This window comes from Salvia hispanica, chromosome 5 (genome assembly GCF_029641045.1).
Source record: "Salvia hispanica isolate PSC_SH4W2 chromosome 5, Shi_PSC_v1, whole genome shotgun sequence".
In the NCBI taxonomy this organism is placed as follows: Eukaryota; Viridiplantae; Streptophyta; class Magnoliopsida; order Lamiales; family Lamiaceae; genus Salvia; species Salvia hispanica.
Genome location: NC_142696.1, coordinates 37760001 through 37786777, shown reverse-complemented (window position 1 = coordinate 37786777; position 26777 = coordinate 37760001). Strand labels below are relative to the sequence as shown.

The 26777-nt window shown below is 38.8% G+C and overlaps 3 protein-coding genes across 3 annotated transcripts in view; 1 reads left to right on the top strand and 2 right to left on the bottom strand.

Moving 5' to 3' along the window:
* Window positions 1-6179: 6179 nt before the first annotated feature.
* DRL1 (dihydroflavonol 4-reductase-like1) lies at window positions 6180-7574 on the bottom strand. The gene is made up of 4 exons (XM_048087835.2): window positions 7353-7574; window positions 7105-7277; window positions 6482-7026; window positions 6180-6413 (listed from the first exon to the last, which is right to left on the bottom strand). The coding sequence occupies exons 1-4, from the start codon at window positions 7483-7485 to the stop codon at window positions 6275-6277; spliced, it is 990 nt and encodes a 329-aa protein (XP_047943792.1). The 5' UTR covers window positions 7486-7574; the 3' UTR covers window positions 6180-6274.
* A 14068-nt stretch (window positions 7575-21642) lies between these two features.
* Window positions 21643-25996, top strand: LOC125189150 (calcium-dependent protein kinase 4). Its single transcript, XM_048086394.2, has 9 exons — window positions 21643-21859; window positions 22419-23308; window positions 23435-23578; window positions 23658-23810; window positions 24041-24156; window positions 24306-24473; window positions 24863-25087; window positions 25252-25396; window positions 25695-25996. The coding sequence occupies exons 2-8, from the start codon at window positions 22534-22536 to the stop codon at window positions 25372-25374; spliced, it is 1704 nt and encodes a 567-aa protein (XP_047942351.1). The 5' UTR covers window positions 21643-21859; window positions 22419-22533; the 3' UTR covers window positions 25375-25396; window positions 25695-25996.
* Window positions 25997-26209: 213 nt separating this feature from the next.
* The window catches only part of LOC125189151 (damage-control phosphatase At2g17340-like), a 3557-nt gene continuing 2989 nt past the window's right edge, over window positions 26210-26777 (bottom strand). The window contains exons 11-12 of the mRNA XM_048086397.2: window positions 26584-26646; window positions 26210-26480 (exon numbers count right to left, since the gene is read on the bottom strand). Coding sequence (XP_047942354.1) covers window positions 26400-26480; window positions 26584-26646 — 144 coding nt within the window. The 3' untranslated portion in view covers window positions 26210-26399. The remainder of the gene's footprint in view (window positions 26481-26583; window positions 26647-26777) is intronic.

The window sequence follows — 26777 nt, the reverse complement described above, 5'->3', positions numbered from 1 at the left end:
CTTAGAAGAAAGACATTAGAATTTGAAATGAACTGAAATAAACTAATTTCATTCTTTTCAAATTATTTAAAAAAAAGGGAAATATTGTTCTGATGTTTTATATTTAATATTCTAGCAATGCAATTTATAAATTTAATTATACTTGATATTTAATAACGATGATGAAAATGATAGAATTTAGGTGTCATTTCTATAAAAGATAAAATATTGCAAAATACATCAATTATGAATCGATTAATTTAAATACTACTCATAAAAAATATTTACTAAGTATATCGTAATTAGGTGAAATATTTTATTTAATCACTGATTATAGTGATAAGATTTTAATATCCATCACAGGTCATGTAAAATTAGATTTTATTTATTTTCGGACAAAATGAGATGTATTTAAATTTCTAGAGTTTAAAAATGTATATCTCCGTACTCCAAGTATGATGTGTCTCAATTCTCATAAATTATAGTAAATGAAACGAAGCATGCTTAATTTAGACACGACGTATTGTTAATTTATATTGTTTGATAATTTATGTCAGAGATGTAGGTTGGTAAAATAATTATTTTGCGTATCTCCAATAATAGAGTTTTAATTTAGGTGTTGGGCTCTATTATTATGTCTTAAACTAGGTTTTAGTTTGAACTTCTTATTTATTAGGTTTTGTATAATATATATTTTTAAAATTAAAATTCATTTTATTGACTAATTAAATTTATATATTTAATTTGAATTGAATTGACTTTGATTTATTCTATTAAATAATATATTAATGTTCAAGACTTTAACTCATTTTTTTTTTAGACTCTCAAAATATCGGAATGTGTACATATATTATCATGTATTGAAATAATAATGATGATGAAAAAATCGAAACCATATTAATGTCTCCAATTTACCAAACGCAACTATTAAGTTTATAGAATAAATCACGAAATTAGACGAAGGGATTCAATCAATTGCTAACTAATTACCAATCCCAAATTGAGACCAATTTTCAACCATTAGATTAGAAGATCTTGTGGTTAATATAATGTCAAGTGTAATATATTTTAAATTTAAATTATTATTAATTAAATTAAAAGGGTATTAATGTCAAATCCTATGCAGTAATTATAACTAACTACTTTATCTCTCCTCAAAATCTTCTCAAATCTTTAAATGTACATAACTCTCTCAATTTAAATTATTTTTTCGCAAAAAATATATCAAATTAAAGATAATTTAATAAGGATTCCAACGAGATCTCAATTGCATATGTTCCGACGATGTTCGAGTGATGAAATTTGATAAATTATATTTCAATTTTCGTACATGTTGATAAGCAGCTATTTTCAACAAATGCAACAAAAAATCTCAATATATTGTAGGCAAAATCTCAATATTATGCATGTCCAATCTCAATAAAAATGTGTTGATATTTTCTTGTCCTTGTGTTGATATTCTAATGTCATATTGTTGATATTTGTAATACACAATGTTGATATAAAGAAATACTCACGAAAATTATCATATGATAACATAATGACGATATTACCCTTTTGTTGATATTTTGTCTACTATTTATTGAGATTTTGTGAGCTTTAATCTCATCCACTCATTTTAAAATTCAAGGGTGGAGATTTAGTCTTGATTTTGGATTAGGGTGCTAAATGCATTAGAATAGGACCCATTAGATGAAATTATAAATACTTAAAATTAAATCAGAAACAGAATTAGATTAAATTCTAAATATTTAAAATTAAATCTAACCTATAAAGTTTGTATGACTTCTTATAATATAGTAAAGAGTAGTATAAATTTTAAGTGATAAAATGTTATTACTTATTTTAAGTGACAATTTACTTTTTATACGTATATATGGCGGGAAATAAGAAATGTATGTTTGGGTTGGATGAATATTGATGATGTAGAGGAGATATAAATTAATTAAATATTACTGTATAAAAATGGATGGTTGGGTGGGTTGGGTTGCGGATAAACATAGTCTAATGGTTTGCGTAATGACACCAGATTGATAATTACACCGCTAGGTGATTATGTTATGGAGGCTCAAGTATTGGGTGACCATAATGTCGGTCATAAAGTCTTGATTCTTCGAATACCTTTAATACTGTCTGATTCAAGGTTCCCATTCAGATTCCAACTACGACAGTATGTTGCTATATTTAGAGTCACAAATCGTGAATGTCTGGAGAATTTAGTTGGTTGAGATGATGATGATGACAGTAGAAGTGAATCTATTGTTAATGTTATTTACAAAGAAGCTTTTCAAAATTTATGAACTACTGATTTATTGTTGTTTTTCTAAAAAAAAATTTTGCACAAATAAATACATGTGATTTGTTGATCGAATGAAATCATGAACTAATTATTCATTCAAATATTTTTTTTCATTTGTATTTAGGAATACATTTTCCTTTATTTGTATATATTATTCTATTTAATTACCAACGCATGTCCTTTTTTGTTAATTTTTTTATTTATGTTACTACACCTACAGTTAATAATTCAATGTTATTTTGAATATGAAATGTTTTATTACAGTGGGTTGAGAGAATTACAAATGTTTGTTTATTGTTGTTTATAATGTTTTTAATTGTTTATAATCTTATTAATATTATTTTTAATTGATTCATATTCTTAAAATAAATATATTTTTATATTATTTTCTTTATATTCTTTATTTTAATCTATTTTTGTTGTAAATATATTTTCATTATTTGAAAATCTCTTGTCCCGTGCATAGCACGGGTGGTAACACTAGTTGTGATAACGTGTGGGTAAAAAGTTGGCTTCTTTGATAATGTTATACTAAGTTGATACCACACTGAAAAGTTTCAATTGGATTTGTCATCAAAGAAATATGTCAAATCGATACAAAATAAAAACCCATATATATACGCTATAACTTATGGATAATACATTGATTACTAAACTGTAATTGATTAAATATTGGGTAACAGTGATAACAATATTGAGCTATGTGCTCTGAATCATTTGAAAATTGTTAATCGGTCTTAACAACTTTATTTCAATCACCAAGAGGCTTGCGTATATAACAAGCTTATCAGAAAATATTGGATTTATCAAATTTAAAATTAAAATAAAGGTAAAATAACTAAATCTTAACCTTTAAATACCAGCTTCCAGATACAAGAGTATGCCTATTTCCAAAATCAGATATCAAATACCTTTCTCTCAATTTAGCGTAGGTAATTAATGGTTCCCATTTTTAGAAAATTATTATTATTATTATGCTATGTTTTAGTTGTTTTTCTTTGAATAGTTTTTCTGCACTGATGGAAGTTATAATCATGTAAATAATTAGAAAAAAATTTACAGGCTCGAGGAATGTTCAAGAATTTGGAACGAATAAGAGTCTCGTTTTTCTATTTTAGTCTGTCCGCGAATAAGAGTCCCGGTTCACTTTTACCATAAATGGTAATAGGGTCTCACCTTCCACTAATTCATTCCACTAACATTTCATTTAAAACTAATATATACAAGTGGACCTCTATTCCACTAATTTTTTTCCACCCACTTTTCTTAACATTTCATAAAACCGGTGCCGCCCATGAATGGGACTCCTAAGAGCATCCACAATAGAAATAGGTTAGCCATAGGCCAGCCACTCTCTCCATGCCACGTCAGCAGCACTAAAAATCAACCTGCCACATTAGATTTAGGCCAGCCGAAATAAATATAATTCAAAAACAACTACATTTACGAAATTAAATTTATGATTAAATTGCGGAATTAAATTTACGAGACATATACGGGAAAATTCATTAATTGCATTAAAAAAAGTACATTCATTTAAAAAAATAAATTACATAATAAAAAAAAAACTATCGCCGTGCAGTCTTCCGTGCCCACAACTCTTCAATTATATCCTTTTGGAGTTGAATATGAGCATCCACTTGGCGCATGTCGGCATATTCCTGGAGGCGGCCGACTTCATCGAGAGGTACCCCATGTCGTACGCTAGGGGTGGCCGTTCCGTGGCTTGGACCGACTTCATCGTCATTGACCCAACTAGTCAGTTGTATGCCTTCGTCTTCGACGATCATGTTGTGCATGATAATGCAGGCGTACATTATTTGGGAAATGCATTTGACATCCCACAAACGCGTTGGACCCTTAATTGCCACCCATCGAGACTGGAGCACACCAAATGCGCGCTCCACGTCCTTGCGCGCCGACTCCTGTCTTTCCGCAAAGTAGGCCTTCTTGTCATCCGCCGCGTACCTGATCGTCTTCACAAAGATGGGCCACCTAGGGTATATCCCATCCGCCAAGTAGTAGCCCATATCATGCCGGTTGCCGTTGGCCACAAATGAGACGGCTGGACCGATGCCCTGACACTTCTCGTTGAAGAGGGGCGACGAGTTGAGGACGTTGAGGTCGTTGTTCGACCCGGCTACCCCAAAATACGCATGCCAGATCCACAACTGGTAATCAGCTACGGCCTCGAGGATCATCGTGGGATTCTTTGACTTGTAGTCGGTCGTGTAGGCCCCCTTCCAGACAGTCGGACAGTTCTTCCACTCCCAATGCATACAATCTATGCTGCCTAACATCCCGGGGAACCCATGCTGCTCCCCGTGCATCTGCATCAGATTCTGACAATCTTGGGGGGTAGGGCTTCGAAGGTACTCCTCACCGAAAAATTTGAATCACGCCCTGACAGAAAAACTTCAGACATTGCAGAGAAGTCGTCTCACCGATGTGGAGGTACTCATCCCACATGTCTGTTGCGCCTCCTTAGGCCAACTGTCTGATTGCCGCCGTGCACTTTTGGATAGGGGTGTGGCCGGGTCTGCCAGCCGCATCGTGCTTGAAGCGGAAATAAAGATATCGACGCTCCAAAGCGTCAACGATACGCATAAACAACTCCCTGCGCATTCTGAAACGCCGCCTGAACATGGTTGTTGGAAACCGCGGGTTCGGAGCGAAGTAGTCTTCATATAGGCGCTGATGTGCAGCTACGTGATCCCGATCAATCACTGCTCGGCGGTGGACAACCAGTAGAGGGCGAGGTACCGCCTGCTGTTCCACCCTTCGCATGTACCGCTCCATCTCGCGGTTCATGTAGGCCTCCATAGCCTCGTTCATCTGTCGTTCGTACTCCTCAGCATCCCCACCACTACCACCACCGCTACCACCCGCGTTACTCATCCCTCGATGTTGCTCTTGTACAGAAATTTAGAGAGAGAGAAAACTCGTTAAAACAAGTGGTGCAAATGAAAATGAAACTAAAATCGCGTATATATAGGTTTTCAAAAAATAATAAAAAAAAAAATGAAAATTGGCGCTGGCCGATCGGCACGCCACAATGGCGGCCAGCGCCCTCTAATCGGCTAGCCCACGCCGATTCTCGGCTGGCCGGTTGCAATGGTTCGGCTACCCGATCGGCTAACGACGCGAATCGGCTAGCCGCTATTGTGGATGCTCTAATGGCGGACGGAGGGAGTATTTCATATTTCCTCTGTTCTATTAAATATGCAATATTTGGGAATCGGTACAGGTTTTTATGCAATGATTTTTTTTGAGTTGATGCGAGAGAGTAAAATGTTACATACTCCTTCCATCCCATTTTAAGAAACATTTCATTTTTAATGGGTCACAATCCAAACAAGAAAATATTTTCATTAACGTTATTACGAATGGTTAATATGAATGGTTAATCGGTACATGAAAAATATATGGCCCGTGCATAGTACAGGTGGTGATACTAGTTTTGCATAATGGAAGACAAGTTTTTTATTTATTTTTAATTTTTAAAATTTCATAAATCAAAATGACATCATTTAAGTATATGTTAGGAGCATCGAATAAGTCAGACCATCAAATTAATACATGTACGTGGTACATCAGCAATATCATATGCATAAGTGATTTGGAATAGGACATCTTAGGAACAATTACAATCAATGTCAAACACATATTTATTTTTAAAAAATTTAGAATACCAATTTTTAAAATAGATAACAACCAAACTTTTCAATTTTCCAATAATTCATCTTTAAAATTCATTGATCATCATTTAATGATCTCTATAATTTAACATGATGAGTGTTAGTTGACTTGAAAGTTCAAGACTTTCTAGGAAATATCCCATGAGATAGTTAATTGAAATGATTTCACGATACAAAATTTGATTTGTGATGGAAATTCCAAATGATTGCAAGAGGCCCAAGTAGGACAATTTATTTATATAATGATTTTATTTAATTAAAGAGCACATGATAGAAATATAAGTAGATACTGATATCTCTATGGAGAGAGATGACCCTGCATGGTTAAAGACTCAACACAATCATCAAACATTTCTTCAATAGATCTGAATGTCATTCCCAATCCCTTGATTTTCGAGACGTCGAAATCATAGTGCGGTCTCTCATGTTTGAGCAATCTGAAATCAATGAATAGCCATTAATTTAATGTAAACATGCATAAAATTTAGAGAGATAGAAAGCCTACGTTTTGGGGATTGGAAGTGACGGATAACGCGACGAGAGAATCGCGAGCAGTTCATCAACGTCGATGACAGTGGAGCTGCAGAGATAGCGGCCTCGTGCGCTTTGATTCTCATAGACCAGAATTTGACTCAACGCAACATCATCAATGTGAACATATCCCATCCTTCCATGCCACTCGAATCTCTCCCTCACCCCCTTCAGCAATCCAGCCACATCACTCGCCGTGGAGCTCAACGCAGCGGGCAAGCTCGGCCCGATCACAAACGACGGCATCACCGTCACCAGATCGATGCCGTTCTCCTCGCAGAATCTCCACGCCGCCTTCTCCGCCAGCGTTTTCGACAACGCGTACCAGATCTGCAGCTTCTCGCACAGCTCCTCGCTGCTCCACGACGTCTCGTCCAGAGGCGCCGCGCCCTCGAGATCCGGTCGGATCCGCACCGTCGACGACGAAGACGTCAGAACCACGCGGCGCAGCGATGGATTCCGCTTGCACGAGCGCAGCACGTTCAGCGTCCCGTCGATTGCAGGTTGCAGTATCTCAACCTGATTAAATTCAATTCGATTCAGCTCAGTTCAATTAACAATCTCAATTAATTATGATTAGCGCTACTGCGGCCTTGCCATGAGATCGGACTTAGGGGTGCCGAGCACGGGCGAGGCGAGATGGAAAACGCCATGGCATCCGAAAACGGCGTCGTCGAAGCTTCCCTCCTTGAGCAGATCGGCCTGAACTAGCTCGAGTCTCTCTCGCGCTCCCTCCAGCCTTCGGAGATGGCCTACTCTGTTCTCGTCATCTGCGAATTGCGATTCATCAGTTCATTAATGATTTGATTTGATTAATTTTACGCATAATAAATGTATAGGTATACCTGGATCTCTGACGGTGCCGATCACTCGATACCCTGAAAGCAGAAGGCGCTTCACCAGCCACGAAGCTACAAAACCTGAAGCGCCAGTCACGCATACTTTCTTCCCCTCCAAATCCTTCATCGTTTCCTCCATTGGTAACTTGCAAGTTCATCCAACTTATTCAATAATGTATATATACGCAGAGGCCATTTGTGGAGCGCTACTAAATTGAAAGCTTGTGTGCCCAATTTTAAATGAAGTAGCGGCCGTGGTGCCAAATGTGTGTTGACTGTTGGTTAGGAGTAGGTAGGGAAGCAAAAGGAAGACGAAAATAGTACTCCCTCCCATGCTAGCCCCATAGGATTATCCCACTTGTTAGAGTGTACACAATGGTGGCCCTCTTAGGCATGTACAACCACCATTTCTTGGACATGCCCAACAAACTTGGTTCTGCCAGAGCCACCAAGTAAAATTATTTTTTTACATTTTTTGTTATATTTTAATTTAGCTAGAATAAAAATTATTGGACAATAATATTAAAAAGATCTAAATTAATTTTAAAAAATTTGACAGTTACAAGTAAATATATTTATTGAAAATTTGAATTTTAATTATTTCCGTAATTAGGGTGTAAATTGAAATCACAATCCTTAATTAAACGATTGACCAATTTAATAGGGATTTAGTGATTGAGATTGATTTGTTTCCTAAATTAATGCTAAATTAATGCAAATTTTTTTGAAAACTACCGTTTAATTTTCGTCACATACATTCTCTCTCTCTCCACTTCATCTTCTTCACTTCATCTTCTCCAAAACCCTAAAATTAACACAAAAACTGAAAAAATAAAACATTGAAACCATGGCCTGGCCCGCGGCTCTCGGCCCCTGTAGTGGCGAGCCAAGTCGCGTGCCCAAGGGCCTCGGCCTGGCCGAGAGCTCGGCCCTCTCTCGTCCACCCCCCGGGCCTCGTCCACCTTGCGCCTCGGTAGTGGGGGGCCGCGCCTAGGCCGACTCCGGGCCAAGGGCCGCGGCCCTCCCACTGTGGATACTCTTAGCAGACCCAGAGGTGAAACCGAAAGTTTTACGATGGGCCCAAATTACTGTTAATAGTCATAGGATTTTTTTTATGCCTGTGACATTGGAAGCTCGAAATAGTTGATAGTTTCAACTTTTACATACGAATAATGGATGAAAATGATTTTTTATATTGTTTAAATGTCACCACAGCAAATATCAACGAAAATATAAGTTATACTAACAAACATAAAATACAATAATTATTTTTAAAATTTTTTATTATGAGTACAATGATAGAAGAAAACAACTACAAAGTGATAAAGAACTCAAATTAACAGAAGAGAAAAAAATATAGGAGAAACGTCCCAAGTGGGAATCAATCCCGAACCTAGTGGACAAGAGACATGATCTCCAACCAAATGCCCTAACTAATCCACATCTAATTTTTGTTTTGCATATACTCAATATATAGTAAAACGATAAACTGATGGGAGACCAGGGGCCCTCTGGCCTCAACGTGGCTTCGCCCATGAACAGACCCTACATTCCACTAACACGTTTTCACTCATATTTTATTATGAAGCTAATACTCCTTCCGTCCACAAAAAATAAACAAGGTTTACTATTTTGGACCGTCCCCCAAAATTAGACTACGGTACTTTTTAAATATGAAATTAAATACTAGTAGAATTAATAATGTGGACCCTACAATCCACTAACGCTACTCGTCTCTTACTTTCCCCCCTCTACCTTACTTTATCAATTTCATATTAAAACTCGTGACATACACAATTATGTCTATTTTTGGTGGTCGGAAGGAGTATATAAAAGTAGGACTCTGATGCTACTACTATCCCCGTCCACCAAAATTTGTCTCATTTTTTTATTTCCGTCAGCACCCCAAAATTTGTCCCATTTCACTTTTACCATTTTTGGTAGTGGACCTCATATTCCACTAACTCATTTCTACTCACATTTTATTATAAAACTAATATATAAAAGTAGGACCCACAATCGACTAACTTTTTCAACTCACTTTCTATTACATTTCTTAAAACTCGTGCCGGATCAAAATGGGACAAATTTTGGTGGACGGAGATAGTAACTTTTGCAACCAACTTACTACTATAACATTTTTTAAAACTCGTGTTGAGTCAAAATAGGACACATATCAGTAGACTGAGGAAATAGTACTAGAGTGTTAATGTCCAATGCTAAAAGTCTTGGTTTTGAATCCACTATGAATGGGCCTTTAAATTTCTATTCATTTGCCTATAAAAAAAGTAGTCCCTACATTGACTTCTTTCCATTTTATATATTTTTTTAATGTACCTTTTTTTAATTTCAGTTTACTATATTATCAAGAGTTTATCACTGTACGGAGTATATTATTTTTTCGAATTTTTCGTCATTATATTAAAAATTGAATTATGGTTAATAAATCTAAAATTAAAGTAACTATAATTTTTAAATTCTAATCATTTTAAGCTTGGAAACTAAATTTGGATTTGACTGGAAGCATGATGCATACTGACATAAACTACGGTTAAAACGTTAATCTGAATTTTATACTAAAACTAAGTCATATATGGTCTATTAGATCAAAAATGGTTTGATGTAGATCTAAGTTTTTCTGTGTGTGAGATGGGTGAGTGGAGTTACATGCATAGTAGTGGTCAATTGGATCGAAGTAAAAATCTATACTAGAAAATCAGTATTCTATTTGAAATAAGGGAAACCGCCTTAAAAGTTATAAATTTTTGTTAAATTTTGGTATTTCCACGAACTAAAAAATTGACGTATAATGTTTATGAACTTTACATTCAGTCGCCGTTTTCCCATGACGGGTTTTCTAGCCAAGAAACAACTTGACGTGGTTGTTGAATGTTTGTTGAGAACATACCGTGTTAAAATATGGGCAAATTGCCCTAAAAGTCACAAATTATTTCCATTTTTCGGTTTTTTCCACGAACTAAACTTTTTTCCCCAACTGGCGTGGTTGTTGAGCGTGTACTAACGTTTAAAATTATACTTACTCGTATTTTAACCAACAAAATCCTCAAATTCACCCTAATTCACTATTCATTCTTATCCTATATTTCCACCCCAAAATTCCCTTACCTTCACTCCCAAATTGGTGCCATCGTCAAGCGCATGTGGTGGGTGGGGGGGCTTTCTGCGCAGCGGTGGAGGAGTTGCTTTCCCGATTCTTGAATGTCGCCATGTCGACTGACCGCGACCGCTCCCTCCTGCACATGATAAATAGTGGTAACAGCAAGAGAAACAACCCTATAACATATCCATTGCCAATTCCCGCAATGCGCTGCTAGAGAGCTTCTTCTCCCCTCCTCCGCCGGCACTCACGGCTCCACCAGCAGACGATCCATCGAGTTTCAACTGTATCATACTCGGGTTATAGACTTATCGCATTGAAATTTTTTGGGTTACAAATTTGCAATCATAACCTTAAATATTCGAGTTTCAGGCTAACTGATAAGGCTCGTTTCATGCATTGGTTTAGGGTTAAAATTCTGTGCATTTGGGGTGCTAATGTGCGTTTATGAGTTCAGGTGCGTAGTAAATCTGTCGGACCCAGGAGTTGTTGTTACCTGACCTGGCAGATGCAAAAGAGATGAAATTGAAGCAAAAATCAGAAGTCGTCGTTCAGACCTGGGAGAATCAAAAGTTGGCGACAGGAGCAGAATGGAGCGAGTGAAAATTATTTTAAAGAGTCTTACTCAAGGGCAGGAGCCTAAAATCACCAGAGGGGATACCCTAGGGATCAGAGGCTCACATATATAAAGAGCTCAACCTTGAAGAACAAGACAGACCGTGAACAGCCACTTCTACACTCTCCTAGCTCTAGTTCTAGTTCCAAACTTCAATTTTTCATTTTCGACTGCTGCGCACTTGGACATGGAGGATCCTGGCCACCGTGGTTCTCATCGTCATCGTTGTTATTTTGCTGTGTAACACCGCCTTGTGAAGGCGAAGAAACAATCTTTACTTGCTTTCGTTTAAAATTTGTTGGTTTTTAGTTCGCAACTCTAGTTCCTTACTTTGATCTACTGGATTTAGACCAATTTCTAGTTATTATGGAAGTTTATGTTTGCTTTTGGTTGGATATCTCTGAGTTTATGTTCATCTCTTGTTTTTAGCTTTCGTTCTTTGTTTGTTATTGGATGTTTGGAGCTGAAATACGTTGGTTTTTTTACGGAGGTTGGGGATTTGCATATGGAGATGTTTGGATTTGTTGAATCGTGGTGTTTTGGAGTTGAAGTTTCACATATTTGGTGCTTGATGTTTACGTTGTGCATGATTATGGCTATTTACTTTCTGTTTCTGCATCCTTTAGGTCCAGTAGCATAGATCTGTTAGTTTAGGCTTTAATTTCTCGTTTTAAGTCTAGATCTAAAGTTTGCTCTGTCTTCAGGTGTTTAAAACTCTGTTTTCTCTGCTATTCTCGTTTGATTCCCGAAGAAGATGAAGTTGTTGGTAGTTAGAACCAGATCTGCTTTATGTCAGCACTTTTCAGCATGTACTTTGCTTTTTCTGTTAGTTTAGGCTTTAATTTCTCGTTTTAAGTCTAGATCTAAAGTTTGCTCTGTCTTCATGGTGTTTAAAACTCTGTTTTCTCTGCTATTCTCGTTTGATTCCCGAAGAAGATGAAGTTGTTGGTAGTTAGAACCAGATCTGCTTTATGTCAGCACTTTTCAGCATGTACTTTGCTTTTTCTGCATGTCCCCTAGGCCTGTCAGTACGATCCACTTTGTCTCTTTTACTTTTCTGCATGCTTTTCCAGACGCTGGTAGTTTAAGGAAACTTGTCTTGCTTTTTGTTTTATGCTTGTCTGTCCAAATTAGGAAAGCCTTTCTAGTTAAGTTTACTTCAGCTATTTTAGATCTTTAAAATATCGCAGTCTCTAAAGTCATGTATGTTCCGTACGCTCTCAGTTCTTAGACCCAGTAGGTAGAGTAAAATTCTTTTGATCCAATAGACCCAATAGGTAGAGTAAAGTTTTGCTTATCTCTCGGACCCAGTAGTTTTAAGTTCTCGACCGACAAAATTGTGTGGCAGCAGCCAACCCCTTTTTCCAAAACATTCTCAAATGCAGTTTCGTAGCACCTTCGTCCTCGTGGGATCGATCCTTTACTTCCCTGTGCTAAGTTGAAGTATAGTGGGTTGAGGTTTTTGAAGGGACAGAGTGCACCCAACGACCCCTTTCTGATAATTTTCATGATCTTCTAGCCTCTAAAGTCTAGTCGAATCCTCTGGACCTGTTAGATCGAGTGACACATATCACACCGCACCTGCACTGCACTCTAGAGCTCTGTCAAAATGGCGCCGTTGCCGGGGAATGCATGGTGTTATTTCTGTGTTTGCGAATGTTTTGGTGTAAATAGTTTATTTACTATGTTTTCTTTTGTTTCTCTTTTCGGTTTATGAACAGGAGCTACCTGTTCGGACACTGGAACAACTCACCTAGTTGGAGGAGTGCCCAGACTAGTTGGCGGGTCAAGGAAGCGATATTCCCAGTTACCACCAGATCGGGGCTTACAACAGGGGATCCAGTTCACCTGAGTTCGGAGAGGGACGAGGAGTCAACTTCGTCAGTTAAGAAGGAACCAAAGTCAACCTCAGAGACAGAGGAGGAAAGCGTTGAGAGCATGGCCAACGCAGGCGACGACGACCCAGAGATCGGCTGGCTCACTGCCCATTTAGATGGCGAGCCTGCCCAGGCCATCGTCTCCAACCAGCGCCAGAGGGCGATCGACATCAAAACTAATGTGCGCTGAAGGGGGAGGCTAACACGTGGTTATTAAGGTTGCCTCCCGATTCGATCCATACGTGGAAGGACTTCAAGTTGGAATTTCTGGATTACTTTTTCCCTTCTAACAAAACAAATGCTCTTAAGAAGGAGATCCAGGAATGCAAGCAGGAGTATGATGAATCGTTGAGCCAATACTGGTCCAGATTTAAGGGGCTGCTCGATGCTTGCCCAAACCACCGGATGATGGAAGCCGAAACCTACTATCTATTCTATGAAGGGGCAAAACCTGAGTCCAAAGATCTGATGAACACCGCTAGTTAGGAAATTTCACCAAGAGGAAGGTGAGAGAGGCCCGAGAGATACTGGGAAGATTAATTGATGCAAAAAAGGCATACGATTCACCTTGTACCACCCTAAGGAGAGGAAGTGCGGATGCAGTCACAGTGCAAAATGAAGAAAAGATGGATGCCAGAGTAGATGCAAGGATGGACGTTAGAATGGAGCAGCTGGAGAAGACTATTCTAACTGCTCTAGGGAAGAACGATTCACCGGGTCCAACAGAAAAAGAAAAACAAGCACTGGGTTCAGAAGATGGTTACAATTATTGCGGATCTCAAGGAGGGATGGATTGTCCAGCCCATATAAATGCGGTAGGAAATTGGAACCAAAATAATCAAGGCAGCAATTGGAACTAGTCGAGAATCAAAGACGCTCCATGGAGGGACAATCCATGCTTCAGGTGGTCCGAGGGGAATCAAAACCCTCAACTCCAGATTACTAACTCGGAAGGAAACCAAAATAACCAAGGGAACCAACCCAACTGGTCCGGAAGGAGTCAAGAGGGGCAGGGCAACTGGAATCAAGGAGCACAAGGTAATTGGAGTCAAGGAGGTCAAGGAAATCAATCCAGCTGGAACAATAGGAACCAAAATAACCAAGGAAGCTCATATGTACCCCCACACCAGAGGATGAAGATTAAAAGTGATTCCAAGTACTACTTTTGGGATGACCCATACCTCTGGAAGATGGGTCCAGATCAAGTAATAAGAAGGTGTATTCCAGAGTGGGAGCAAAGAGATGTGCTAAACCATTGCCATGCACTAGCATGTGGTGGCCATTTGGCCCAAGGAAAACTGCAAGAAAGGTTCTGGATAGCGGTTTCTACTGGCCTTCGTTGAATAGGGATGTTTATGAGTTCTTCCAGAATTGTAACAGGTGCCAACTGACCGGAGGGATTTCTATGAGAGATGAGATGCCACAGACTCCTATAATAGTCTGCGAGATCTTTGATGTTTGGGGCATGGACTTCATGGGCCCATTTCCATCCTCGTATGGAAATACGTATATATTGGTTGTTGTGGCTTACGTGTCCAAGTGGATAGAGGCCAAGGTTACAAGCTCAAGCGATGCGAAGGAAGTCTCAAAGTTCCTAAAGGCCAATATATTCAACCGATATGGCGTGCCCCAAGCGATCATCTCAGACCAAGGGACTCACTTCTGTAATAGGACGATTGAAGCACTGATGAGAAAATATGGAGTCCACCATCGGTTATCTACTCCGTATCATCCCCAGTCAAATGGGCAGGCTGAAATCTCAAATCGAGAGATCAAGGGCATCCTAGAGAAGACGGTGAATACCTCAAGGAAGGACTGGAGCAAGCGTCTGGGTGATGCCCTCTGGGCCTACAGAACCGCTTACAAGACACCAATACGAATGTCACCCTACAGATTTGGATTTGGAAAAATGTGCCACCTGCCCGTGGAGATAGGGCACAAAGCGTATTAGGCAGTCAAGGAAATGAATATGAAGGCTCATTCTTGTGAGGAAGAGAGGAAGATGCAACTGCAGGAGCTAGAGGAGTTGAGGCTGGAGTCATATGATTCGGCCATGTGGTATAAGGAGAGGACCAAACTCTGGCACGACAAAAACCTTCGGGTCAAGGAGCTGCAGGTCGGGCAGAAAGTACTCCTTTTTCAGTCAAAGCTCAAGCTCATGCCTGGAAAGCTGAAATCCAAGTGGATAGGGCCTTACACAATTGTTGGCATTCGACCGCATGGAGCAGTGGAAATTCAGGGAGTCAATGCTAACTATGTTCCGTTCCTTGTTAATGGTCATAGAGTGAAAGTGTTTAGGGATAGTTCGGAGTTGTGTGAAGTGGAAGAAATTCCACTCCACACACCTTCCACTATTGCCAAGTAAGCCATGTTTAAATATTCTTCGGGAATTATTGGGTCAGGTAGATAGGGTAAAAATTTCGATCAGCTGACTGGACCAGTTAATTCCCAAGAATATTTAAACATTTAGGTGTAATTAACATGAATAAGTTTTTTTTTTATGAAAATACAAAAATATATATATGTGCTTCTAAAACCCAAAAAGATTTTTTTTGAAAATTATGATCGTCTGGGAAATGCACAAGTGTGAAAGGCTCATCTCTTTGACCCAGACGTTCAGCAAATTTCGTTATTTTTACTAAGTGTTTCGGATTACCAGGTCAGAGGGAAGTGAAAAAAAATCAGGGGAAAGTTTGAATTTTGAATTTCAAAAAGCCGGCGAGGCGTACGGTTGCTTGCGTCAGAGACGCGACCGTTCGCCTGCAGCCAATCATGATATTCCTTTTCTTATTTTATTTCCTTTTCCTTTTCTTTTCCTTTTAATTATTTTATTTTTCTTTTATTTTCTTTTTCCTAAAATAAACTTCCCTAAGAAAACTAATTAACTTCCCCCACCTAAAATTATTTTCTCATAACTCACCATTCCCAAACTTTTCTTTCTCTCTGCAGATCCGAGAAACATCAAACCCACCGCCATTAACCACCGCCGTTGACCACAGCCGTACACAAAGATGCAAAGAAATCCGATACCTCGCTCAGCCCGCGGGAAGAACCCGCCGAAAGGAAAGACCACGAAGAAGTTGACGGAGGCGACGAGTTCGGCTCCCACGGCCGAGAAAACACCCACACCGCCACCAGAAGAAAACCCCACTCCACCGGAAGTTCCACCGCAGCCCATGCTGACCGAAGTGCAACCACAACCAAGCATCGGACAATACAACCCCGCCGAGGCGAAATCCGACGAAGCGGAACCAGATCCCGAGGAAATCATACAAGAATTCATGAGGAAGTACGGGAAGGGGCCAAAGGCGAGCAAATTCTTAGCACAAATGTCGGAGGCATGCCGGAAACAAGAAGAGGTAATTCCTACCCTAACCCCACTTACAATTCCACCAAGACCCCATACATTAATCGAAACACCCACTGCACAAGCCTTACCCACACACACAGAAAACCCCCAAATTTTACCCGAAACCGTAACTCAAGAGACGAACCCCCCACACACTATTCCTCAAACAGAAACTGAGCCCCACACCGAACCCTCTGTAAATATAGAAGAAATTGATGTTGAGGAGGCTGATAGGATGGATATGGAGGAATTAGAGAGAGAGGAGGGAGGGGGTAGTCTAGGAGAGCAAGAAGAAATACCGGATGTAGAGGCCGCTGGGTCAGGGGATGAAAGGGAAAAAGAGGAGGGTGAAGATGGTGGGGAGAGTGATAAAACATGGGAGGTGGAAGAGAAGGAGGAACAGGGTGTAGAGGAAACTATGGAAGATGGGAGAGGTAGTGAGGGCAGCGTAGGTTAAGAAGGTGAGACAGTTGTTGACAAGGAGGCTAAGAAAGAAAGTGAGAGTGTTGATGAGGAAGTTGCTGTTGAGGAGACTGAGAAGGAAGAAAAGGCAAAAGGAGAGTATGTTGAGAAGGAGGAAGAAAGAGACGGCGATGAGCAAGACGCCAAGAAAGTTTGTGAAGAGATCGAGACTGACATCGCCGTGGTGGACGACACGACTACTGACGACCAAGTAACTCCGACGGACGAGAGGATGACGAGGAGGCAATCCCGTCGGAATAGAAAGCAAGTGGATGAGGCAGAGGCAGACAGGTCCAAGCGCCTGGGGCTGGAAGACATAGAGGAGATTGGGGATGATATCCCCCCGGCCCAAGAAACTTTGCCAGCCGAGGAGGAGATCTCTCCGGAGGCCCTGGAGACGAGATATGAGGCGGAAAGAAAGAGGAAGGGTAAGCATGCTACTAAGCCCCAACAGAAGAAATCTCGCCCCGCGAACACCACTGTGGTGATTAGCGAACCAGAGGCGATCCGTGCGCCGTTTGCCCATCAGACTGAAGAAGAAGAGACTGAGATACCAGCCGTGGAGGAGAGCCCTTTCGAAACAATGGAGGTCCTAGTGACCAAGAGGTTGTTGGAAGCCATGGTCCAGTTTGAGGACCCAAAGCTGCAGAAGGCATGTGATGGCCGAGCCACGAATGGGAAGTCGAAATCCGGCAAGAAGCTGTGCCTATCGGACCTGGAGGAACTGGGAGTGGAGAAGAAGTTCATCTCCTACTTCAAAAGCATAGGGTTTGAGTGGCTTCTCAATCACAGCAATGCGGAGGTGCCTGTGGCTCTGGCGAAGGAGTTCTTTACATCATTCAAGTTCAAACAATCTACGGATCTCGATGCAGACACAATCTCTTTGAGGATATTCAACGAGGAGATGGAGATGAGTATGAGGGAGTGGTCGTTGAGACTGGGACTACTGACACCTGAGGAAGAGGAAGAAGGAGCGTGGAATGAGAGAGAGATCGGCGCACCCAAGTATACAGCTGGCTTCGATGCTGAGGAGGCCTGGAGGATGGTTGCCCCCAAGAAGGTGGCCAAGTTCAAGACAAGCACATCAAAGGGGACGAACATCACTGACCCTGTACTCCGATTGGCACAAGTATATATCGGGTACAATCTCCTGGGTCAAGTGGGTGCAACCCTCACTACTCCAGAGTTGTATTTCATGTGGTGCATGCTGAATAACGTGAAAGTCCACCTCGGGTACTGGACTGCCTATGCATGCCAGAGAGTCAGAACTCACTCCGACCGCCATCTCTACACGTGCAACTTGCTGGGAGCATACCTCCAGAGAAATGTGTCAATGAAGATAGCCAACTAGATCACCAACCTGCCAATGTGTAGCGACCCCGGATACTTCGATCTCCCGTTCTTCTTCAACAAGGGATTGACGATAATGAAGGATGCTGTGTTGAGATTTTACGAAGTAGGGAAAGCTGACGGAGTGAAGATAAAGACAGAGAGGGCAGATGAAGAAAGTGATGAGAAGGTGGCAGACGAAGGGTGGCAGACGAGAATGGAGGAGACAATGTTGAAGCTGGGAGCAAATACGGTGCAGCAACAGGAGATCTTGCTGAAGCTGCACCAAGAGGCGGTAGCTCAGAGGGAGATGATGGCCGCGCAAGCTGACAAGATGGCCCAGGCCGTGGAGACAATGATGAAGATGGTCACTGTGGTTGACCAAAAGATCCTCCGGGCCCAGCAGCAGCGCATGCCTCCCAAGTTGCCCACAGACTCTAGGCAACTGACTCCGGGAGCTACCCTAGAGAAGCCAGCCTCCAGCGCCCAGGGAATGCCACCAGAGAAGAAGAGAAAGGACAGCGAGACCACCACCAGCGTACCAGCCAAGAAGGATGATGAACCAAAGCCCAGCCAGAAGAAAGCAAAGACGGTGCCCAAGAAGTCTGGTCCCACGGGGGACCAGAGCCAGAATTGAACCCCCCCCCTAACCAAGTAATTTTAAATTTCAGTTTTTTTTATGTCTTTTTATGTTTTAGATCGTTCTTTTTTACAAAGCATGCCCTTTTATATGTCTGTGAATATTTGTGTAATCTTTATGTACATATGTGTTAGCTATCTTCTCCCACTTAGCCCGATGCTCGGTCTAAGTGTGAGAAGTTTTTTTTTATATATATAGCATGCTTTGGTGTCTGTTTAATTGTGTATCTTTTTGTGAGTCTGTTAAGTGTCGCTCTAACTTAGCCCTGTTTTCCACTTCACCAAAAAAATGCTTGGGGACAAGCATGGTGAAGTGGGAGGGGGGAGGGAGTTAGTGCAAGTTAATGTCAATTATATGTGTCTGTTTACTAGGTCTAGGAGTTAGTAGTAGTCAGTTAGTAGGAAATTATGTGTTTATGCATAACTGGTGAATAGAAAGCAAAGCCCCTTAGTGAGAGTGATTGAAAAGAGAATGCATGTCAACTTTGATGCCATTTACCTTAATAAATCAAAATCGGTTTGGATGAAGTAAGGACGATAGAATATGTCTCGACTAATCTAGCTGTGAAGCCCTCCATTAAAAGTGAGTTATAAGCCTTAAACACTTCACACTAACACAAAATGAGAGGGCTGCCACTTGATGCTTAGGGAAAGGGTACTGGAGGTATAAGTTGGACGAAGTCCAGAGTCTAAAAAGGGAGGAATAAACTGGAACAAGGTCCAGATAAAAAAATAAAAATAAAAAAAAAATAAAAAAATTGGAGTTATAAGCTGGACGAAGAGGTATAAGTTGGACGAAGTCCAGGAGGGAAGGAGAAAATTATAATAAGAGCTAAGACAGGGGAACTCTCTGACCCGAGACATCAGTGGTATAGCATATAAAGAGCGAACGATCCTAACATCCCTGGTGAGGAATGAGTGATCGAGCGAATCCAACAGTTAGTGAAGTTAGGGGCTATCTTGACAAACTGACAAGCCGATTAGATAGAAGAAGGGAAGGGGAAGATTCGGAGACTGTAGGTTCTTGAATTGACCTTAATCTTGTTGGGATGGCTGCTAGAAAATAAACCAGTTTATGCATTTATGTGTTGAATATTTTATCTGTTTTCTTTGTCTAAGTCCTTAACGTCTAGGTCTAGTAGTTTGAGTCTTTTTTTCTGTTAGAGTCGGTTAAGGGGAAACCATGCATTGAAACGTGCCTTATTCCTTTTTCTTGTCTTCATACTTGAGGGCAAGTATGGTTTAAGTGTGAGCACTAACCCATCAGACTGGTCGGGTTAAAAGCTAACAATGAAAATTAATTATTATTTATTATTCTCAATTATCCTTTATTAAAAATATATAAATATATAGTACAAAAATTATATAAATTATACTCCATATTAAAATTATTCTCAATTATCCTTTATTAAAATTGTACCTCTCCAATGAATAATAGTAGAAAAAAGTTCTCAAAATTATTTATTATAGAACATTTAATTTAGAGAATTTTAGAACATATTCTTACATACAAACATGATTAAATATTACTAAGTACTGTAAAATTTTAAAAACTACGACAATAGTATATGACGACTGAAATGACATTTTTAAAAAGAGTGAAGTATATAGATAGTACTTGATTTTTCACTTTCGCATATAAATGATACATAATCTTTATTTTATATCATTTTTTTATCTATAAATCACATTTTTATTTTTAGTACCTGATGCAATTTTCATCCTAAAATACCATCTAAACAAATTTATTTTTCCATTTGTGTCATAAAGGATATTTTGAGCATTGACAAAACTAGTAACAAAAGTGATATTATTATATCTTTTCTCATTCTCCGTACTCTTTATACTATTATTATTAATCAATGTAAATATTATTATTTTGATATTATAAATTAATAATTAATTTATTTTTTAATATCATATAAATATACTTAATCATAATTATAGTTATAATTATATTTAATTATTATAATAATATTATTGTTATAATAGTAAAAACTAGTAGTAATTAATAAATAATTATTATTATTTTTTATTAAATTAATAAGTAATCAATATAGTCTTAATCAAAATTTAAAATTGTGAATTGTATTCATAATGATGAAGAGCTGAATACTTTTAGTTAGGTATTTCAATCCTAAAATGAGTATAAATAATTTAATTAAAAATATTCAATTGATTTAATTACTTTAAATAATTAATTTAATTAGGTGTTTTGTTATTGATTTATATTATGAATGCAATTAGATGTATGTATAAAACACTAAAAAGAAAGAAGAGAAAAGAAAAAAGAGAAAACATAAACTAAGGAGAAAAATGAAAGAAGAAAGAATATAAAATACTAAAAAGAAAGAATAAAATGAAGAAAAAAGAAAGAAGAATAAACTAAAGAAGAAAAAAAGAAATAAGAAAGGAAGAATTTTTTTTTTTACATATTTGGTTCTATTTAATTGAAATTTCCAAAATTATCTTTCATAACAAAAAAATTATATATTTAGTACCTAGGATTATTTTTATCATAGAATACTAAAAATAATATAAAATAAAAATTAGATACATTTATGTGCGAAAATGAAAGATACCATTTATACAGTTCAACAAAAAACATGCATCCAGATAGATAACTTTGGTTTCATTTTACAAGGTGGTATCAAAATTTCTATATTTTATGGCTTTCGGTCTTTTCCCATATCCCGAGTGGAAAACACACACACGGCTAGGAAGAGAAAGAAAAACATAAGACTTCGACTTCATATAATTAACCGAAAAGATACAATTTTGTGGTCACGACGCTCACTGTTTCAATTTTCCTACTTACACAAGCTGTCAAATATCTGTAATTAATCAAAGAAGGAATATTAGAAATGTGTGAGGACAAAATCGTAAAGCCAGCGTCATGAGTTGGTATCCACCTCCTCCACCTCTATGTCCGAGGAGACCCAGTCAGAAAAATTGATTGATCGCTCGAATATTTTTAATTGATTATACTTTTATCACTAGATATTTTTCAGATAAAAAATGAAAGAAATGCAGGAACCTGGATGGTGGCACACTCTGCAACATCCCATCGTCTTCCTCAAAGCTTCCTCAATCTTGAGTTCCTTTTTGTCCAGCTGTAATTTGGTATGTATGTACAAAAATACAGTGTATCTTCTTGCTCCCTATTTTAACATATATATGCATACACAAGTTTGACTCTTTATTCTTTGCTTTTTTTATGTCTGCTGCTACTTAGCTTTGATTTTTCAAGATCCCATTTTTCTCGTGCTTCTCTTCTTCATTATTCTCCTACTCTGCAAAGGTTCTGCCTTTTCCTATCTTTATATATGTGATATATGATTTCCCTATTTTTTAGTTCTGGGATTTGATTGCTTCGTTTATTGGTGGATTTATTGATCTCGTATATTCGAGTTCGTTCTCATCTGCCATTAACTTATCAGTACTTCTTATTACTTCTTGTATTCTGGATCCGATCTGGGTCATCAATTTTCTTCAGCTGTCTCTTTCTGTTTCTGTTGACCCTTGTCTGTGTGTGTGTGTGTGAGAGAGAGAGAGAGAGAGAGAGAGATTGGAAGAAAATGTTTATGACTAGCTATTGTTTTGAGTGTGAATTTGGATATAATGTTAATTTGTGTGCTAATGTTGCAATTCTTACCTTATTTGTTTTGTTTGTAACTGTCAGATTGTTTAGGCTCTTCCTATTCATGGAAAAAAGATTGTGTACAAGGAATACATTGATTCAATATTGAGCTGATAGGGGGAGAGAGAGGCAAGCAAAGGGGAAGTTGAGTTGTTTCATGGGCAATACATGTCGTGGATCATCTGGAGGCAAACCTTTTCAAGGCTACAACGTGCCTGAAGACCAGTCCAACTCCAAGCGCAAAGGATCATCAGCCGGCTCGATTTCTTCTGACAACAACTCCCCGACTACCCTGACTTCCCAACAACCTGCCGATCAAGAATTCTCCAAAGAAGCCCAGCCAAACCACAAAAAGGAAGCCAATCCACCCCTCATAAGCCCTAGGAAAGATAGCATCATGAATCGCGGTGCCACCAACCAGCCTTACTTTGTCTTGGGTCACAAGACCGAAAATATCCGCGATATTTATACTCTAGGCCGTAAGTTAGGACAAGGCCAGTTTGGTACTACTTTTCTGTGCACTGAGAACTCCACTGGCATTGAATATGCTTGTAAATCCATATCAAAGAGGAAATTGATTGCCAAAGAAGACGTGGAGGATGTTAGGCGGGAAATCCAGATTATGCACCATCTGGCTGGTCACAAGAATATAGTCACCATTAAGGGGGCATATGAGGACACTTTGTATGTTCATATTGTCATGGAGCTCTGTGCAGGAGGCGAACTGTTTGACCGCATTATTCAAAGGGGCCACTACAGTGAGAGAAAGGCAGCCCAGTTGACTAAGATCATTGTTGGAGTTGTTGAGGCATGCCATTCACTTGGGGTGATGCATAGAGATCTTAAACCAGAGAACTTTTTATTGGTCAACAAGGACGATGATTTCTCTCTGAAAGCTATTGATTTTGGCCTCTCAGTTTTTTTCAAGCCAGGTAAAATTCCTTTTTGGCTTTTTTTTTATTGGTGGTTCTGTAGTGTAGCTTGGTCAATAGACGAGCATTGGATATTCTCATTGCTGGATGCTGGTCTAACTTCTATGCATGGTTTATTCTTATCAGGTCAGATTTTCACGGATGTTGTTGGAAGCCCATATTATGTCGCACCTGAGGTTCTTTTGAAGCAATATGGCTTCGAGGCAGATGTCTGGACAGCAGGAGTTATCCTTTATATATTGTTAAGTGGTGTTCCCCCCTTTTGGGCTGGTAAGTCTATTAGTAATAGTACAAATTAACAATTTATGTCTCTAGGTGCAGTGAATTGATGGTTTCTGTTTATTTTCAGAAACTCAACAGGGAATATTTGATGCGGTTTTGAGGGGGTACATTGATTTTGATTCTGATCCATGGCCGCTGATATCAGAAAGTGCTAAGGATCTTATACGTAAGATGTTATGCATGAAGCCTTCAGAGCGGTTGACTGCTCACGAAGTACTGTGTATGTCTCTATTTTCTTACATTGTTATAGTGACAATTGGCTTCTTTCAACATTGTCTGCGTATCTATTTGACACATGTTTTTCATAGTATTACTTCAATAGTACCTTAGTAATGTTAATATTGACTTAGCAGCTGATGTCAAGTGAGATATTGATAATGCATTTTCCTTACGCAGCATCCATGAATTTTCTGATCACCTTTATTTTTATTTTATATTAAATTTATGTAGGCCATCCTTGGATTTGTGAAAATGGTGTTGCCCCTGATAGGGCCCTGGATCCTGCTGTGCTTTCTCGTCTGAAACAGTTCTCTGCAATGAATAAGTTGAAGAAAATGGCTCTACGGGTATGTATATTCTATAAATTGTTCTCTCAGGACCAATTTAACCAGTAACTGCAATTCATATATTGCTTAAGTTGCTTGCTGGCTGCAGAGGCAGCAGAGCAAAATATGATCACGAAAAATAATGAAGACCTTGATCTTGCTCTCTCCAGGTTATAGCTGAAAGTTTGTCAGAAGAAGAGATTGCTGGCTTAAAAGAGATGTTTGCTGCTATGGACACTGATAATAGTGGAGCAATCACATTTGATGAACTCAAAGCTGGATTAAGAAAATATGGATCAACCTTAAAGGACACAGAAATAAGAGATCTTATGGATGCAGTATGACAACTTCTTTTCACTAGCAATTACTTTTGTGGCCTTATTCATTTAGACAAATTATACTGTTATTGATTCACTTAAAGAAGAACTCTAGATTCTTCATAGAAAAATGAATTCTTCTATGGTTTTACCTGTGAGTGCCAACAAATATGCTTGAAGTTTTTTTTAAAATATTAAATATTACGTAACCCTATCTTGTCACCATTTCTGTAAAATCACTATCTCTAGACAACACAACACTAGCACCGTATCAGTTTCCATAATGGCTGTTGACATATGATGCTGCAGATGCATATTATACAATTATGTTGGTTTAAAATCTGTGGAATGTTAATTAACCAACTGATACTATTCGGCATGTCTTTGTTAAATTATTTCTATTTTTGCAGGCTGATGTAGACAATAGTGGAACCATCGACTATGGAGAGTTTATAGCAGCTACAATTCACTTGAATAAACTTGAACGTGAAGAACATCTTTTGGCTGCATTCCAATATTTCGACAAGGATGGAAGTGGTTATATCACGGTTGATGAGCTTCAGCAAGCCTGCGTAGAGCACAATATGACTGATGTTTTCATTGAAGATATAATCAAAGAAGTTGATCAAGATAATGTAAGTGATGGCTCATTCTTATCTTTCTTGCTCCTGTCAACTTCGTATAGGATTTTCAACAGTGCAGAAAAGTGTGACAAAAACTGCTGAAAGCTTGGAGTTGCGAAATGTTTATAAAGCTCTCAATCAACATTTGCTAACCTCCAATCGAACATCTCTTTCAGGATGGAAGGATCGATTATGGAGAATTTGTTGCTATGATGACCAAGGGGAATGGTGGCATTGGAAGGCGAACCATGCGAAACAGCTTAAACATAAGCATGAGGGATGCCCCTGGAGCTGTCTAGTTTCCATTTCAGCATGTTACAGGTGCTTGCTACTTTTCCATTTGTTTCCCCTTCTGCCCTACTTGTATGCTGCATGTTTCACCCGAGTGTAATTAACTGAACATAAATTTGTGATTATATGAATTCACTATTGGTATAGAGGTTGATTTTTCTTGAATGGTAGGTTAAAACCAGGAAAAGAAATATATTTTGCGAATTGAATATTGAAAAATTGAAAGAAAGTACTCCGCATGCAAAAATGGTTAGATATGTTAAAAGTGATGTGGGATTTCAGTTATACAACAGTTGTTGTGTTAGTGAATTGGGAGTGTCGTTATCAGGTCTACATGGAATCCTTGCCAGCCTTGCATGTTGTTCGATTGTGGATGTAGATGACAGAGAACGATCTCCTTCTGTAGCCGTAACATTTTGGAAGTGCTAATTTGGCATCATTTGATAACTTACCAGAGGATGTGTTGCTGTGTGCCCGGTGAGGCTGTTTGTAAACTTGTCTGTATCTTTGAATGTAGAATGCTGTTAAGTTATTTTTTCTTCTTTTTCTTGAATTTGATTGTGAGATCAAGTGTTGGAAACCAATGTTGTAATATTTTTTCCCTTCAAATTCTTCCCCTTCATATTCTCACCTCTTGAGATAACATGCACCATCTAACTGCAGTGGCGTTCAAGTCATTATCTAACTAGTAACTAGCCAAAAAAAAAACCACTAACTTTATATTTTCGTCGTTTTCCCATTTCGATCAACAACTAGAGCTGGATCTTCAAATCTCCGGTCCCTAACTCAGAAATGAACCTTAGGTACCAACAAAATGAACTACAAGTGTAAGCTGGAGCGAAATGTAGCAACACCTATTGAGATTTGGAGTAATATATTAGAATGGCTAGATGGTGAAAATCAAGATTTGTTCCATGGATTACAGAGTTCACCTATCTATTATACATGTAAGAGTAGAAAGAAAGATAGATGAATCCATGTTCTACGCGAGTACGCCTGCATCACGTTCCATATGTGGTCGCAAAATGTTTTTCTATTTGGAAAACTCGTTGTACTTGATCACACAATCATAGAGTCGTCCTCCTAGAAACTGAGCAACCTCTGGGTGCTTCACCTGAATTGCAGACACAGCAATGGATTGGCAATTATCAATCAACAAGATGGAGTAAAAGGAGCAAAATGATTTAATAATAGGAGTAGATGATTGGATTCATTACCATAGCAACATTCAAGGAATCACATTTGAACTGCGCGTATAGGTTAGTCTCAATTCCACGACCCTGGAGAAGAGCATCATACGAAAAATGTGAGAAAGCATTCCGTTCTTCTGAATAGTATACCATTACTATTGGTCTAGAAATACATTATCGACAGTTACAAAATACATATATGAACTCAAACAGTATGCCAC